This window comes from Emericellopsis atlantica, assembly GCF_019669845.1.
Source record: "Emericellopsis atlantica unplaced genomic scaffold F5Z01scaffold_26, whole genome shotgun sequence".
NCBI lineage: Eukaryota > Fungi > Ascomycota > Sordariomycetes > Hypocreales > Bionectriaceae > Emericellopsis > Emericellopsis atlantica.
Genome location: NW_025764728.1, coordinates 292,458 through 306,363, shown reverse-complemented (window position 1 = coordinate 306,363; position 13,906 = coordinate 292,458). Strand labels below are relative to the sequence as shown.

The 13,906-nt window shown below is 56.0% G+C and overlaps 6 protein-coding genes and 2 non-coding genes across 8 annotated transcripts; 4 read left to right on the top strand and 4 right to left on the bottom strand.

Annotated features, from left to right (window-relative positions):
- Positions 1 to 258: 258 nt before the first annotated feature.
- On the top strand, positions 259 to 1,882 carry F5Z01DRAFT_683213 (LysM domain-containing protein; the record flags this gene model as incomplete). Its single annotated transcript, XM_046265829.1, has 3 exons — positions 259 to 474; positions 540 to 1,444; positions 1,684 to 1,882. The coding sequence occupies 3 exons, from the start codon at positions 259 to 261 to the stop codon at positions 1,880 to 1,882; spliced, it is 1,320 nt and encodes a 439-aa protein (XP_046115553.1).
- Positions 1,883 to 2,004: 122 nt separating this feature from the next.
- On the bottom strand, positions 2,005 to 2,886 carry F5Z01DRAFT_676816 (uncharacterized protein; the record flags this gene model as incomplete). Its single annotated transcript, XM_046265290.1, has 3 exons — positions 2,005 to 2,013; positions 2,055 to 2,272; positions 2,331 to 2,886. 3 exons carry the CDS (start codon positions 2,884 to 2,886, stop codon positions 2,005 to 2,007), a joined length of 783 nt encoding a protein of 260 aa, XP_046115552.1.
- A 418-nt stretch (positions 2,887 to 3,304) lies between these two features.
- F5Z01DRAFT_t83 lies at positions 3,305 to 3,391 on the bottom strand. The gene has a single exon. It is a non-coding gene; the product is annotated as a tRNA-Tyr (tRNA).
- A 103-nt stretch (positions 3,392 to 3,494) lies between these two features.
- F5Z01DRAFT_t82 lies at positions 3,495 to 3,582 on the bottom strand. The gene has a single exon. It is a non-coding gene; the product is annotated as a tRNA-Tyr (tRNA).
- A 553-nt stretch (positions 3,583 to 4,135) lies between these two features.
- On the top strand, positions 4,136 to 6,387 carry F5Z01DRAFT_273482 (TAP-like protein-domain-containing protein). The gene has a single exon (XM_046258697.1). It carries the CDS (start codon positions 4,298 to 4,300, stop codon positions 6,176 to 6,178), a length of 1,881 nt encoding a protein of 626 aa, XP_046115551.1. The 5' UTR covers positions 4,136 to 4,297; the 3' UTR covers positions 6,179 to 6,387.
- Positions 6,388 to 6,805: 418 nt separating this feature from the next.
- Positions 6,806 to 9,155, top strand: F5Z01DRAFT_627197 (P-loop containing nucleoside triphosphate hydrolase protein; the record flags this gene model as incomplete). Its single annotated transcript, XM_046261529.1, has 3 exons — positions 6,806 to 6,919; positions 6,967 to 7,221; positions 7,275 to 9,155. The coding sequence occupies 3 exons, from the start codon at positions 6,806 to 6,808 to the stop codon at positions 9,153 to 9,155; spliced, it is 2,250 nt and encodes a 749-aa protein (XP_046115550.1).
- Positions 9,156 to 9,399: 244 nt separating this feature from the next.
- Positions 9,400 to 11,412, bottom strand: F5Z01DRAFT_683210 (major facilitator superfamily domain-containing protein; the record flags this gene model as incomplete). The annotated part of the gene is made up of 7 exons (XM_046265828.1): positions 9,400 to 9,629; positions 9,679 to 9,855; positions 9,912 to 10,168; positions 10,237 to 10,456; positions 10,516 to 10,910; positions 10,968 to 11,052; positions 11,106 to 11,412. The coding sequence occupies 7 exons, from the start codon at positions 11,410 to 11,412 to the stop codon at positions 9,400 to 9,402; spliced, it is 1,671 nt and encodes a 556-aa protein (XP_046115549.1).
- A 521-nt stretch (positions 11,413 to 11,933) lies between these two features.
- F5Z01DRAFT_272938 (unsaturated glucuronyl hydrolase) lies at positions 11,934 to 13,856 on the top strand. Its single transcript, XM_046258691.1, has one exon. It carries the CDS (start codon positions 12,018 to 12,020, stop codon positions 13,593 to 13,595), a length of 1,578 nt encoding a protein of 525 aa, XP_046115548.1. The 5' UTR covers positions 11,934 to 12,017; the 3' UTR covers positions 13,596 to 13,856.
- Positions 13,857 to 13,906: the final 50 nt, after the last annotated feature.

The window sequence follows — 13,906 nt, the reverse complement described above, 5'->3', positions numbered from 1 at the left end:
AAGATCCGGGCATACCATGAAGAGATCCGGTCAGTGTGCTGTGAAAGTCCCCAGGTCGGCCGACAATGTTCTTGCTTACGAGTAACCGCAGAGGGATTAATTCCAGTGCTCTCCGAGTTCTATCAGGCTTCCTGAAGTATAAGGGGACAGACGAACATTGCCGATTGATCAGGCTTGTAACTGCATGTGCCTGGCCTTCCATCTTCTGCTTGCTTTGTGGCCAACTTCATCATTGAAAAAGCTGACCTGTCCATAAACATGCGTGGCATTACACGAGCTGCGCTTCTCTTCCCCCTTGGGGTTATGGCATTGCGCATGCAAGCTATCAAAGGCCTTCAAGGGCCGGAGCCAGACGCTCCCGTCCCTGAGGGCACCACGGACCAGTGCACGTACTACTTCACCACCTCTGAGGGTGACGACTGCGCCTATGTCGAAAGCTACTGGGGCATCACGCACGACCAGTTCGTGAGATGGGTACGTGACTCCGTCTTATATCAGACCGGCAGCGCTCTCGACGGACAGCTAACCTCGTATTGTAGAACCCTTCCGTCGAGGATGACTGCAGTGGCATTGCCCCTGAATACTCATACTGCGTCGAAGTCAATAGTGGAGGAGACATCACCTCGGCGGTTCCTACCACGTCAGCCGAACCAACTTCCACGGGTTCGCCAGCTCCCTCTCCCACGCTGGACGGTACGGCTCCCAACTGCGATGCCTGGCACTTTGTGGTGGTCGGCGATGACTGCGACTCTATCACGTCCACATATGGCATCACCATGGACCAGCTGATGGAGTGGAACGAGAATGTGGAGAGTGATTGCTCTGGTCTCTGGGCCCAGTATTACTTTTGCGTGTCGGTCGAGGGACACGAACCCCCTACTGTGACGGATGGCCCCGAGCCCACGGCTACGGGCAATGTCCCTTCGCCTACCCTTGACGGCACTGCTCCTGACTGCGATGCCTATCACTTTGTCGAAGTAGGGGACGACTGCGAGTCCATCACCAAAGAGTACGGCATTACCATGGAGCAACTCATGGAGTGGAACACGGCCGTTCAGAGTGACTGCTCTGGCTTGTGGGCTCAGTACTACTACTGTGTCTCCGTTGAGGGCCACGAACCTTCTATAACCGAGCCTGGACCGTCGCCGACAGGTGAACCCACCCCCTCGCCCACCCTGGATGGCACGCACGAAGACTGTGACGACTACCATCTGGTAGAAACCGGCGATAACTGTGAGGCCATCTGCGCTGACTATGGTATCACCATGACCCAATTTATGGCTTGGAACACGGCTGTCAAGAGCGACTGCTCGGGCTTGTGGGCAGAGTACTACTACTGCGTCTCTATTGAGGGCCACAACCCTCCTGCCCCGGCACCTACGACCACACAGCCAGGTGCGCCGGCACCGACTCAGACTGGGATCGTCAAAGATTGCCAGGACTGGTACGTCGTCGAGTCGGGTGATACGTGCGACAAGGTCGTGGCAAAGTACGGCAACCTGAACCTCAGCTTATTCCGCAAATGGAACCCTGCTGTTGGCGCAAACTGCGCAGGCCTATGGCTCGGTAATGCCTACTGTGTTGGTGAGTTTGCTTGGGTACTTCGTTGCTCCGCCAGAACTAATTCGATGGCACAGGGACAAAGAGCAACCCGGCTGAGCCTCCCAGTGACCCTCCTCCAAGCGGGTGCCAGGAAGACCATCCGACTCCCACCCAGCCTGGTGCCATATGCGAGTGTGACAAGTGGCACAAGATTGCCAGCGGCGACAGCTGCTGGTCATTGGCGCAGAGGTACGATGTCACCGAGCAGCAAATCAAGAACTGGAATCCGGGCACCAACTGCAACATGTGGCTGGGCTACTATGTCTGTGTTGGAGCCTAGGTTGATAGGAAAGGGGTATACAAAGGCGGGGCGAACGACAGCAGCAGCTCGATGCATAGTATGCTGATGAGAATGAAAACTCCTCAGAACTCCCCAGAAAAAAAAGATGCCGCGCAATCTCCTCAAAGGTTCTGCTGCCCTCGCCAATGTTGTCTGCCCGCAGACAACGTACAGAGTAGTCGGTAGCATTGCCCGTCGGCGCGAGGGACGTCTCTCCCTCGTAGTCTGTCTCCACGCTTTGGTAGAGGCCGAGCGTGGCAACGTAGACCTGACGGATGCCGTGGTCGTACGCGCCATCGCCCGAGAGCGAGTTGCCGTCGCCGTCGCCCCCACTGACATTCACCCAGACGAGAGCAGGGTCCTCGGGGTCGGATGTCGCGTTCTTAATGTCTGAGGGGTCAGCTACATGCCGTGCGCGCCCTCTTGTTCGCTGCGAGTTGAGACTTACTGAACTTGTACATGTTGCCATTGGGGCAGCTTTCTGGATGTTTCTGATCGCCATGACACCATGACTTGTTTGGCGCACGCAGGGCCTCGAGGCACTCGTCCGAGACCACGTTGCTGCAGTCTGCCTCGAGCTCTTCGTCATCGCCCAGGCTGTGATCTTGGTCATTGATGGCGAAGCCATAGCCAGACACGTACCATGAGTCGCTGATGTTGTGGAGGTTCTCGGGCGCCATGTACCGCAGCATTGCAATGGTCGCGTCCTCGTCCATGAGGTCCTCGCCCCAGGCAACATCCATGTCGGAGAAGAGGTCCAGTTGTATCTTCCATTTCTGGTCGCCGTCTTCAATTTCCGTCTTGGGAAAATCCCCCTCTGGGCTGTGCGATGGGCTGATAGTGGCCACGTCGCTGGCGTTGACATTGCCGTTTCTCTCGCGCTTGATGGCTTCTGCAAACCAGTTGCCTTCATCTGCCTCGGTGTTCGTGTCATCAACCTTCTTTCGCGCCTCAATCGCTGCGGCAGCCAGGCCGGTAATAGCGAGTGGCATTAGACCTCTCATGATGGTCGAAGATGGAAGTCGGTATCGCGAACGCCCAGCGACGACCCAGTCGACTGGTCCGACTCATATTCAAGTGGCCGTGCGTCAGCGGTTCAATATGTATTTGAAGCAGGCCAGAGCTATGCTGCTCCCCTGACGGCGCGATCATCCTGCAGCGACGTCATGAGGCTGCGTCTCAGACCGGCGACGACACATGGAAATGCAGATCAGGAGATCCGACCCCTGGGCGTAGGGCTGTACGGTAGACCGCCTGAATCCTACCGCAAATAATCAAAGCATTGGACTGTGATCGTCGCGAATAGACAAAACATTACTCAGTGATGGTGCAGCCGTGCAACAATATGAAGAAACATGTACAGAAGGATCGCGAAAAGGCAAAAGATAGATTGACGCAGGATGAACAAAAAGCAAAAGGAAATCTCGAGAGGCGGATTCGAACCGCCGACATTTGGATAGCAAATTGCAGTTACAGTCCAACGCCATAAACCAACTAGACGACCTCGAGTATTGGATGCTGAAAGAGGTGACAGTAGCGTATATATGGGTCATTTTAAGGCATTAGTAAGCAAAATTCAATTCTTTGCGGACGCTATGCGAGCAAAAAGAAATCTCGAAAGGCGGATTCGAACCGCCGACATTTGGATAGCAAGTTTGCCGTTACAGTCCAACGCCATAAACCAACTAGACGATTTCGAGAGGCTTAGGTAATTCGTGGCAGAGGGTCTCGGATTGAGCTTTATGAAGACTTTGCTTTCCCATTGTCCTCGCGCCTGTGCCCAGCTCGCCCGCGGTCACTACGCCTACCCTTGAGCAGATCAACATGGCTTCAACTTGTCCATTACCAGCCTCTATTTCGTCGGAAGGAAACCTTTATTCGAGAATACTAAGGCTTGAATTAATTGTCTCTCTCTCGGGTTGTCTCGAAGATTCGTGGACCGCTGCGACTCCCGACGCGTTCACACTATACGCTCAAATGATCTCGTCTAATCTGAGTGTGTCTACAACCCCCCGACTAGCAACAACAATTGGTTATACCACCGTTGCCAAGTACCAAAGCACAAACACTTGTGAACTAAGCCTGGGTTAATTTTTTCTCCGTATCTTCAGTATTTTTGCACCTCTCAAAATTTGCTCGCGACGCGTGCACGCGTGTATCCATCTACTAATAGTCTAGTGGGGATCTGAGTGAGCCTCCGTCACCGGATGGATCACCACACCTGCAGGATTCCCTCCAACGTCACCTTTTCGCTCATCTAGGCAACAACGACTGCATCATGCCGTCCCCGCTTTCAATTGAAGTAAGCAGCTTCTGCTTGTTCGACTCGTGACGGCGCCAGCTGCAACGCTGCCGCGACGACACGCCAAGCCAAGCCGAACAATCACCATCAACTACTTGCTCGCCCTGGCCATCATGCGCGTCTCGATCGCAGGCCTCACCCTGTTCCCCCTGGTCAAAGCGACGGCCTTTGGTGCGACCTTTGGCACAACCTTTGACGCGACCGACGACACTGCGAGCGCACGCTTCTCCGACTTTGACTGGGACGCTGTCGAACCAAAGGCTGAGCTCGAGTACCACGACTGCTACAACGAGTACAAGTGTGCGCGCCTCGAGGTGCCGCTCGACTGGAAGAATGAGTCGGACACGCGCAGGGCGACAATTGCCATCATGAAGCTGCCTGCCGTGGTAGGCGACGATGACCCGGCATTTAGTGGTTCCGTCTTCACGAACCCAGGTGGCCCTGGCGGTTCTGGCGTGGAATTCATCCCACGCATAGCGCACCATCTGCAGAAGGTAATGGACAAGCCGGGCAAGAAGCACTACGAGATCATCTCCTTCGACCCTCGCGGCGTAGGGCAGAGCACACCGGCCGCAGACTGCTACTCGGGCAACATCCTGGCCAGGCAGGGCACGTCGCTCGAGACCCGTGGTACCCTTGGCCTGGGCAGTTCGCCCGAGTCGCTGGCCTACAACTACGCTCTCACAAAGGCCACCAACATGAGATGCTCCCGCGCGGACGAGCTGGTGGAGGAAAGCATCTTCAAGTACATTGGCACACCCAACGTCGTGCGCGACATGGTGGAGATGGTGGATCAGATCGATGCCCTGAGGAGCAAGGAAGCTGCCGCCCGCGGCCAGAGCTGGCTGGAGCTCAAGAAGCGGAATGGTGACGGCGACGAGACACCGCGTCTGCAGTACATTGGTTTCTCGTACGGCACCGTGTTGGGCAACTACTTTGCGTCCATGTACCCAGGCAGGGTGCATCGCGTCGTCCTCGACAGCGTGTGCGATATCGAAGACTACGCCCATGGCCCCGGATGGCTCACCAGCCTTCGATACATGGATCCTCTTTTTGACGAGTTCTTCAAGGGATGCTACGAAGCCGGGCCCGAGTACTGCGAGCTCGTGCGCGAGGATGACGCCTCCTGGACAGACATTTCCCGCCGTGTCTGGGACTACCTGGTATCCCTCGACGAGTCGCCCCTGGGTCTGATCGGACCCAACGACGTCAACGCCATAGTCACCGGGTCTGACGTCCGTGGCTTGATTGGTGGTATGATGTACAAACCCATCAAGACATTCAAATTGCTGGCTCATGTGCTCGATCGCTCTATCGATGGCGAGTACGAAGAACTTGTAGATATGCTTGCGGGCAGCGCGATTCCCAATCTCGAAACTGGATGCTCAGCTGTCGATGCGCCAGCCAATAAGACGACCGACCTCCTTAACACACGCGACGTGCTCTACTCCGTCATTTGTCAAGACGGCGAGGACGTCACGGACAAGGATCTGGCCTACTGGCACAAGTACGTCAAAGAGATGCAGGGTACGTCCAGACTCTGGGGTGATGTGTGGGCTACCCTTCGTTTCGCCTGCTCAACCTGGCCCTTTGAGCCGAACTGGAAGTTCAACGGCCCCTTTACCACCCCAAAGGCCGACCCTGCACTGTCAGAGGGTAAACCTTCGGCACCCCTGCTGTTCTTGGCCAACCGTTTCGATCCTGTCACGCCCGTGACATCTGCGCGCGCCATGGCGCACGCGCACAATGGTGCGCAGCTGATTGTCTTCGAGTCAATGGGACACGGTGTCGCGGGGAGCGCCCCCAGCGAGTGTCTCGCCAAGCACCTGGCTGAGTACATGGATACGGGCAAAGTGCCGGACGAGGAGACAACCTGCGAACCAGAGTGTGGGCCGTGGAGTGATGTGTGTGAGACGTACCGGGCGACTTCGCAAACCTTTTCCATGGACTATCTCCTGTCTAGCGCAAGTGGCAGGTTTCCATTGATGGTATGAGTAGGGCATCCGTCTACTAGATGCTTGACTTCTAGGACATAGCCGTCAACGAGAAAGATACTGAAAACTACCGTGCCTCACATTGAGATTCCGATCGCGAGCATCTGATTGACCGTGCCCCATGGTCTGCCGGTATCCGCCTCGACAAACATGGTCAATAACGGACTGAGCGCTACAAAATGCGAGTCCTAGAGCAACACGGCTCCCTGTGATTTCTCCATGACCACTGACTACAGTAAATTTGAGATCCGGCTTCGTCCGATCCCACTCCTCCTCTGCTTCCAACTAGCCATTTGTGTGGATTAGCTGATCTCGAGCTGATTTGTGTTTGGCCCCCTTTTCGGCCCTTCGCAGCAGCGCAGTACCGCGCGTGCGTGGCGGTGTGTTCTGTTTGTTATCAGGTGAATTAATGGTCAAATGTTTCTTCGTGTATCTTTCCTCTTCTCCCTTCTCTTCTTCTCCGACCTACCTCAGTCCTGTTGGCGACTTCTCTCAAGATTCTGTTCTTCTACTCTTCACGCTCCAGTCTTGGATAGTGCACTCCTTGCGCTTGACACATTCCTCCCGCGAAACAACGCAGAATCTAGCTCTCCTCCGAATCTAGCGATTCTACATCCTGCCACCAACATGACGAGTTCTCGTGCTGTCGATTCGGGCGGCAGCCTGGGCAGCAGAACCTTGCTTGACAAGATCGACAAACTGCGCGAGCTCGGGATCGCGGGTCAGGTACCATTGCCACAGGTATGTCTAAGTCTCGCTTCCCATATCCCACAGCTAACATGCGATAGATGGTGGTGGTCGGCGATCAAAGCGCTGGAAAGTCCAGCGTCCTCGAGTCCTTGACTGGCTTTCACCTCCCTCGTTCCGTGAGCCTGTGCACCCGCCATGCCACGGAAATCATTTGTCGTCGCGAGGACAGCCAGAGCGTCACAGTGTCCATTGTCCCGCACTCCCCAGACCCCAAGAAGTTAGAGAGGGCACAGACGTTCCGCCGCACTCTCGAAACACTCCAGGACGATGGGTTCGAGTCCATTTTCGAAGAGGTGAGGAGAGCACCCCGTCATGACACGTCGACGCATGCTAACGTGGGGAACAGGCAGCTGAGATCATGGGAATCGACCTCGGCAAAGATAAGATCAAGGCTGGCAGTGCGTTCAGCAAGGACGTCCTCCGCGTGGAGATCAGCGGCCCCAATGAGCAGCATCTCACTGTCATTGATGTCCCAGGCATGTTTGAGAACGAAACACCTGGACTCACGACGACTTCGGACATTGAGCTGGTCAAGACCATGGTGGAAGGGTACATTCGCGAGTCGCGCACCATCATCCTGGCCGTGGTCCCATGTAATGGTGATATCGCAAATCAGAAGATTCTGCGGTACGCTGCGGACGCAGACCCAGAGGGAAAAAGGACCCTAGGCGTCCTGACCAAGCCCGACTTGGCCGTCGAAGAGGCCACGAAAAAGGTCGTGGTCGACCTTGTCAACGGAAAGCGCCGTGATCTCGCTCTTGGATATTGCGTGGTCAAGAACCGAGGCGCGGACGACAGCTCCACCGACATGGAGGAGCGCCATCAGAAGGAGAAGGCCTTTTTTGCACAGCATCCTTGGAGCGCCCTCCCCGATGATCGGCTGGGCATCCCAGCACTGCGCGCTCGTATCCAAGGGCTCCTCATGAGCCGCACGAAGAGTGAGATTCCCAAGGTGAAAGAGGAAATCGCCGCCCGCCTTAAGGCCAAGAAGCAGCTTTTGGAAGCGATGGGTGCGTCTCACTCCACCCCAGAGGAACAGAGGGCTCTGCTCGGTAAGGTCGCCTCTCGCTTTGTTCAGTTGAAGGGCTACGCTCTGGACGCGTACTACACGCGCGACACTGTCTTCCAAGAGCAGCCTGACCTGAAGCTCATCACCCGCATGCGCGAGCTCAATGAAGTTTTCTCCAAGACATTGTACGGAGCAGGACATACTCGCATCTTTGTTGGTGCGACATCGCCCCTGAAAGCCCATCCGGTAAATGGTAATGGAAGGACTCTTGAGCCAGGCAGCGAAAGCATGTCCGCCTCTGAGGACGGCGAGTCTGAAGGGGGAAGCATCCGCGATGAGTTCTATTACGTCGACTGCACCTTTGCCATCCCCAATGACGACCAGGGCGAGTTAGAGACTGTGCTGGCCGACCCTTACGACTGTACTTCACCCTTAGAGGACGACATTCTTCAACACATTGAAGACGAGTACCTCGCGTCTCGCGGGTACGAGCTGGGCACTTTTGGTGCCGAAGTCGTGTCAGGAATCTTCAAGGAACAGGCCAAGAAGTGGCGGCCCCTGACGCGAGCCCACGTATCCAATGCTATCCTCGTTGTACATCACTTCATCAAGTCCATTCTCGAGGTAGCTTGCCCCGAGGAGACGATCCGCTCCTCACTGTGGATATTTCTCAGCGACGAGCTGCTGCAGCGTTACCAAGCTGCCATGGAGCACACGGAGCTCCTACTCGGCGTGGAGTTTCAGGGGCGGGCAATGACCTACAACCCTGCGTTTGAGAAAGCTCTCGCCCGCACCAAGACTGAGCGTGTCAAGAACATGCATACCGAGGAGAAGAAATTCTTTTGCTGGGGAAAACAGAATTATGTGCTCTCGGACACTGCCGTTGTAGACAAGCTGACTTCGCTCTTTAACAAACACATTGGGGGCAACGACCCGATCAAGAAGACGCGTCAGGATATCCACGACGTACTCCATGAGTACTACAAGATTGCGCGCGACCGCTTCGTGGACGTTGTCTGCCAGCAGGTGGTGGACCATTGCCTTCTCCTTGGGCCTCGCAGCCCCCTTTCCGTGCTAAGTGACCAGCTCGTTCTGCAGATGAAGCCTGCCGAACTCGAGGAAGTGGCCGGTGAGGACGTCACGAGTCGCGACCGCCGTGAGGCGCTGACGCGGGAAATTGACGGTCTGAACAAGGCCCTGAAGATTCTACGCTTCTGATGAAGGTCCTGTGGTGAGCGTGATGCATGATGGGTGGACGATGTCACGTTGTCAGAGCAAGAAGGGACGACAAGGGGAAGGGCCAGATCGCTGTCTGTAGAGATACAAGAGTTAATGCACATGTAGATTGTAACGATGAATCGGGGAGAATGATCAGTTGTACGTCCTTCAGTAAATCGTAGCAAACTGGCCGGCACGCTTCACACTAACCTCCACCCCCATCTACTGTCCAGTCGGGAGCTCTTCAACGCACCTCAAGACGGGGACATTTTTCGTCGCCCGCCTCGATGTGCTCTGAGCTGCCGGGCCCCGTCTCCAAGGGCGCCTTTTTCGCCTCTAGCTGCTCTTCCAACTTGATGTCGTACTTGTTGGCCTTGAGGTCGCGGTGCCAGAAGAACTGACCGACCATGAAGAGCGACCACCAGATAAACACCCAGACTGTGTTGATGATATAGCCCTTGCGCCACCTGGGTGCTACACTTCGGGTCAGCTCGGCCATGGTGCAGGGAATGTCTGAGCTTACCTTCCAGGACTGGGAATACGGTAATAGGCCAGAAACTAAAGAATACCCAGCCAAAGGTCATCATGGCGCCGGTGGTGAATGCTCTCGCCTCATTGTCGTCCTTCATGACCATGTTGACCCATGGGAAGAGTATGGGCGTGACACACGAGTTGAAACCTAGCATGTAATATGCCGTGACTGCGGTGGTCAGCGCATGTCGAGCACAAAAGGCGGTCAGTGGATGGGCGTCTTACACTTGAGGCCGGTGGGAATGTCCCAGACGAGCAAGCAGGCGTTGGCAAAGAACAGGACGCCGGCCACGACGCTCATGACGGCCCAGAAAGGGTAGACCATGACCAGCGACGTGGCGAGGATGCCAAAGACAATGGAGATGCACTGGACTCCCGTGGGGATCATGTTGATCTCCTCAACGCTCCAGGTGCCGTACCGATCCGCCTGGTCCTTGAGCCAGAGGATCATCTGACCAGAGACATAGGAACTGCACTGGAAGCTGCGGAAAGTCTGTCAGCGCAAGCAGCGGGAAAGGGATGCAATGGAGGAGAGCAGGAGAAGACGCACAAAATGTAGGTCAAGACCGCCACGTAAAAGTGCCAGTGGGTGAAGACGCGCTTGAGCATGCGCTTGCCAATCTTGCGGCTCGGGCGGACGCCCTCATCGTACATGCGCCTCTTCGCCAGCTCGTGCTGCTCTGTCGTGAGCCACCAGGGCTTGTTGCCAGATGGGATGCCTGGGAACAAGAGGAAGCTAGCAAAGGCGATGGGAAGGCTGATGCAGCCGTCTTGTGTGCCCGTCAGTGGATTAAACATTGCAAAGCAAAGCCCGCTAGGAGAACTTTACCAATGATAAACAGCCACCGCCATCCAGACAAGCCCAAGGCACCGTCGAGGCCGGCGTGTGCAGCGGCCTGGAGGTGGCCACCCATAAAGGAGCCGAGGTTGCTGGAGACAAACCAGACGCCAGCGCGCTTGAAGAGCTCATCACCGCGGTACCACGAGGACAGGATGTACATGGAGCCCGAGGACACGGGGGTCTCGAGCACGCCCAGCAGGAAGCGCATGCCGTAAATATCGCGCTCGTTGCGGATGCGGGACTGGGCAAAGGTCAGGACGGACCAGCAGACCTCCATGGTGGGCATGAAGAAGCGGGCCAGCTTGGGGCGGGAGATGATCATCATGCTGGGGATCTCGAAAAGCATGTACCCAATATTGTAGAATGTGCCAAAGAGAGAGTACCTGTCGAATGATCAGCGTATTGGCTCATGTTGTGGAGGATGGCTGGCGGCTGCTTACTGGTTGCCCTCGAGCCCGAGCTCTTCCTTCATGCCTGAGTTGTAGGCATTGTTGATGTTGACCTGGTCGAGCCACTTGATAAAGTCTGCGCACCCGTCAGCCCATGGTCTTCGCGTATTATGCCGACGGGCAGCTTACAAGCCAAGCAGACGACCGGCATGATGACACAGTCGAGCTTGAAGAGCAACCGTCTCTCCTCTTTGGGATAGTGCTTGGGATACCAGTCAAAGAGATGCAGCCAAGCCAACCACATAGAGCGATGGGGCTTCTTGCCAGCCGCGCTGCTGACGACGGGTTCCTGCTTTCCATCCTCTTCACAGGTTTCTGGAGCTGGAGTGGCGGCATTGTTGGCGATGCTGGCTAGTGTGTCCCGACCAGCATCGTCAGCCACAAAGGCAGTGTCTCGCGCGACCTCGAGGCTGGCCTTGTTCTGTGGTTCCGTCATTTTCGACGGGTAAATTTGGACTATGAGTGATCCAGCAACTTGAAGTCGGGCATAGGAGTTTGGAGACGATTTCAGGGACGTTTGCCCGTCCTTTTAACCCCTCGCTGGCCGTATGGACGCTGGCTTGATCGTCCTAGGAGGCATCTAAGTTCAGCAGCTCGGACCGTCGATAGACCTGGGGTACGCACGGAAGTCCGAGTGGTCCCACTGGATGTGAGTGCGGACTGTGGAGAGATGCGGGGAGGATTCTGGGGTTAATCCATGGAGAGAGAGAGAGAGAAGGAGGAGGTCGGCGTGTCGGAGGAAGTCTCTCGGGGTAGGGGATGTTGATAGCCCGAGCCCCTTACATGGAGCCACGCCAACCATGATTGATGCCGCAGAATGCCCGTTCCCAAGGTTCCGAGTGCTAGATGAACATGTCGGAGTCACGGACAAGGTCACGGACAAGGTCACAGACAATATTTGTCTCTTTGATGCTCCGTGATGAGATCTGATCAGACAGGGGGGAGTTGGGTTCCTACAAGACAGCAAGGAGCAGCGATAATTTCACAAGCTAACATGAACTGTATCCCACAGCTCTTCAACTAGCACACTCATTTCACAATATGACCAGTCTATCGAGCTCTTCGTCCGCTTCCCCATACCTGGCACCGGATAATCCAACACCCAGTCAAACAACACCCGACAGCGAGACATCATGGTCAGACAGCCCTCTTCTCATCGACCGGGAGAGTAGGAACCTCAGTGCCAAGCTCCAGGACCTGCATTCCTTTCTTCACGAGTTATTTGACGAGAATCTCCTAGCCAAGACCTATCGTGTTGGTGTAGACGGTCTCGACACAGTCCAATACACAGATGGCGTGGCCAGGACTCCGCGTGGCTTCCCAGAGATTGTGCCCCAGTCTGGTCCTCGGGCTGGTCTATACGACCTTCGCGAGCCCGAGTTCTGGACTTGCGGCTTCTTTCCAGGAACCCTGTACGCTCTGCTCGAGAGGAGCATCCGGCACCCGCAGGTATCAATGTTCCGTGAAGGCCGTTGGACAAGCAGACGCCTTTACCCTCACCTGCGAACCCTTTGCGAGGCGTGGTCCGACCCTCTGCACGCCATGTCTCTACGGACAGACACACACGACATTGGCTTCATCGTGATGCCCGCATTGCAAAGGGACTGGGAGCTCACGGGCAACCGACGCAGCCTCGAGTCCATTGTGCAAGCGGCGCGCAGCCTGGCTAGCCGCTTCGTGTCCACGTCGGGGGCTATCCGCAGCTGGGATCTGCTTCTAAAGAAGGAGATCGCGGTGACCGACATGGAGGATAACAACCTCGTCATCATCGACAGCCTCTGCAATCTGGACCTCTTATACTACGCGGCCGCCCACAGTGGCGATGTCCGGCTGGCCGAGATCGCCACGACACACGCAAAGACACTCATGGACACGCACCTGAGGCCTGAATCACCCGAGCCGTCTCTGACACGGCGGTACCGGGGCCAGATGTACTCGACATGCCATGTCGGTAACATCAGCCCCAAGACTGGCGCCCTCAAGTTTCGCTGGACAGCGCAAGGATACGCCAACGACTCAATCTGGGCACGTGGACAAGCCTGGGCTATCCTGGGGTACGCGCAGACCTACATGTGGACGAGGGATTCCGAGTTCCTCGACGTGGCCTGCGGAGTTGCCGAATACTTCCTGTACCGGCTCGAGACGGCGCCGTCGAGCGTCGAGATGCCTGACCGCCACGGCAGAGGAAAGACAATGGGCCGTCATGTCCCGCTGTGGGACTTTGATGCGCCCGTGAACCCCGAGCGTCCGCTGCGGGACTCGTCAGCGGGCATCATCGCAGCCAACGGTATGCTCATCCTGTCACAGGCGCTTCGTGGCGTCGGCAGGCATGGCCTCTCTCGCCACTTTCTGGACGCCTCTCTCTTGATTGTCCGAGACACGCTCGATGTCTGTCTGTCCTTGGACACGGCGCGGTTCGCAGACCAGTCTGAACAGGAAGCAGAGGGGCTTGAGGTGGTCGACTCGGTCGAGGGCGCCAGATTTGATGGGTTCTTGAGGAATGGGACGGCGAACAACAATGAGAATGCTCGTCGTCGTTACTCGGACCACGGACTAGTCTATGGGGATTATTATCTCGTCGAGTTTGGCAACCGTTTGTTGAATATGGGGTTGGCCTAGTCTGGCTGTTGACAAGATGAACATGTCCGCTCTCGAGGCAGACGTGGGATCTGCGTGTCAAAGAGATTTGTTTTATGCTCAGGCATTTCAAGTGAGCATAATAAAATCACAAGCTTCCGCATCGTCAGTTAGTCACCAGCATTGTGGCCGGCAGCTTCTCTCGTCTTCATGTACCCAAACGAACCAATGCCATGAGTAACTATAATGACCAGCTCATAATTGCCACCACTCGCAACCAATGCCCCTTGTAAATGTATTAGACTGGGGCGATAGCGCGAGTAGACGCAAATCTTCCAGTTGAGCACAGTCCT

Bases quoted from the DNA above. Each gene is read 5' to 3' on its own strand.
- F5Z01DRAFT_273482 (XM_046258697.1), top strand. From the start codon at position 4,298: ATGCGCGTCTCGATCGCAGGCCTCACCCTGTTCCCCCTGGTCAAAGCG.
- F5Z01DRAFT_272938 (XM_046258691.1), top strand. From the start codon at position 12,018: ATGACCAGTCTATCGAGCTCTTCGTCCGCTTCCCCATACCTGGCACCG.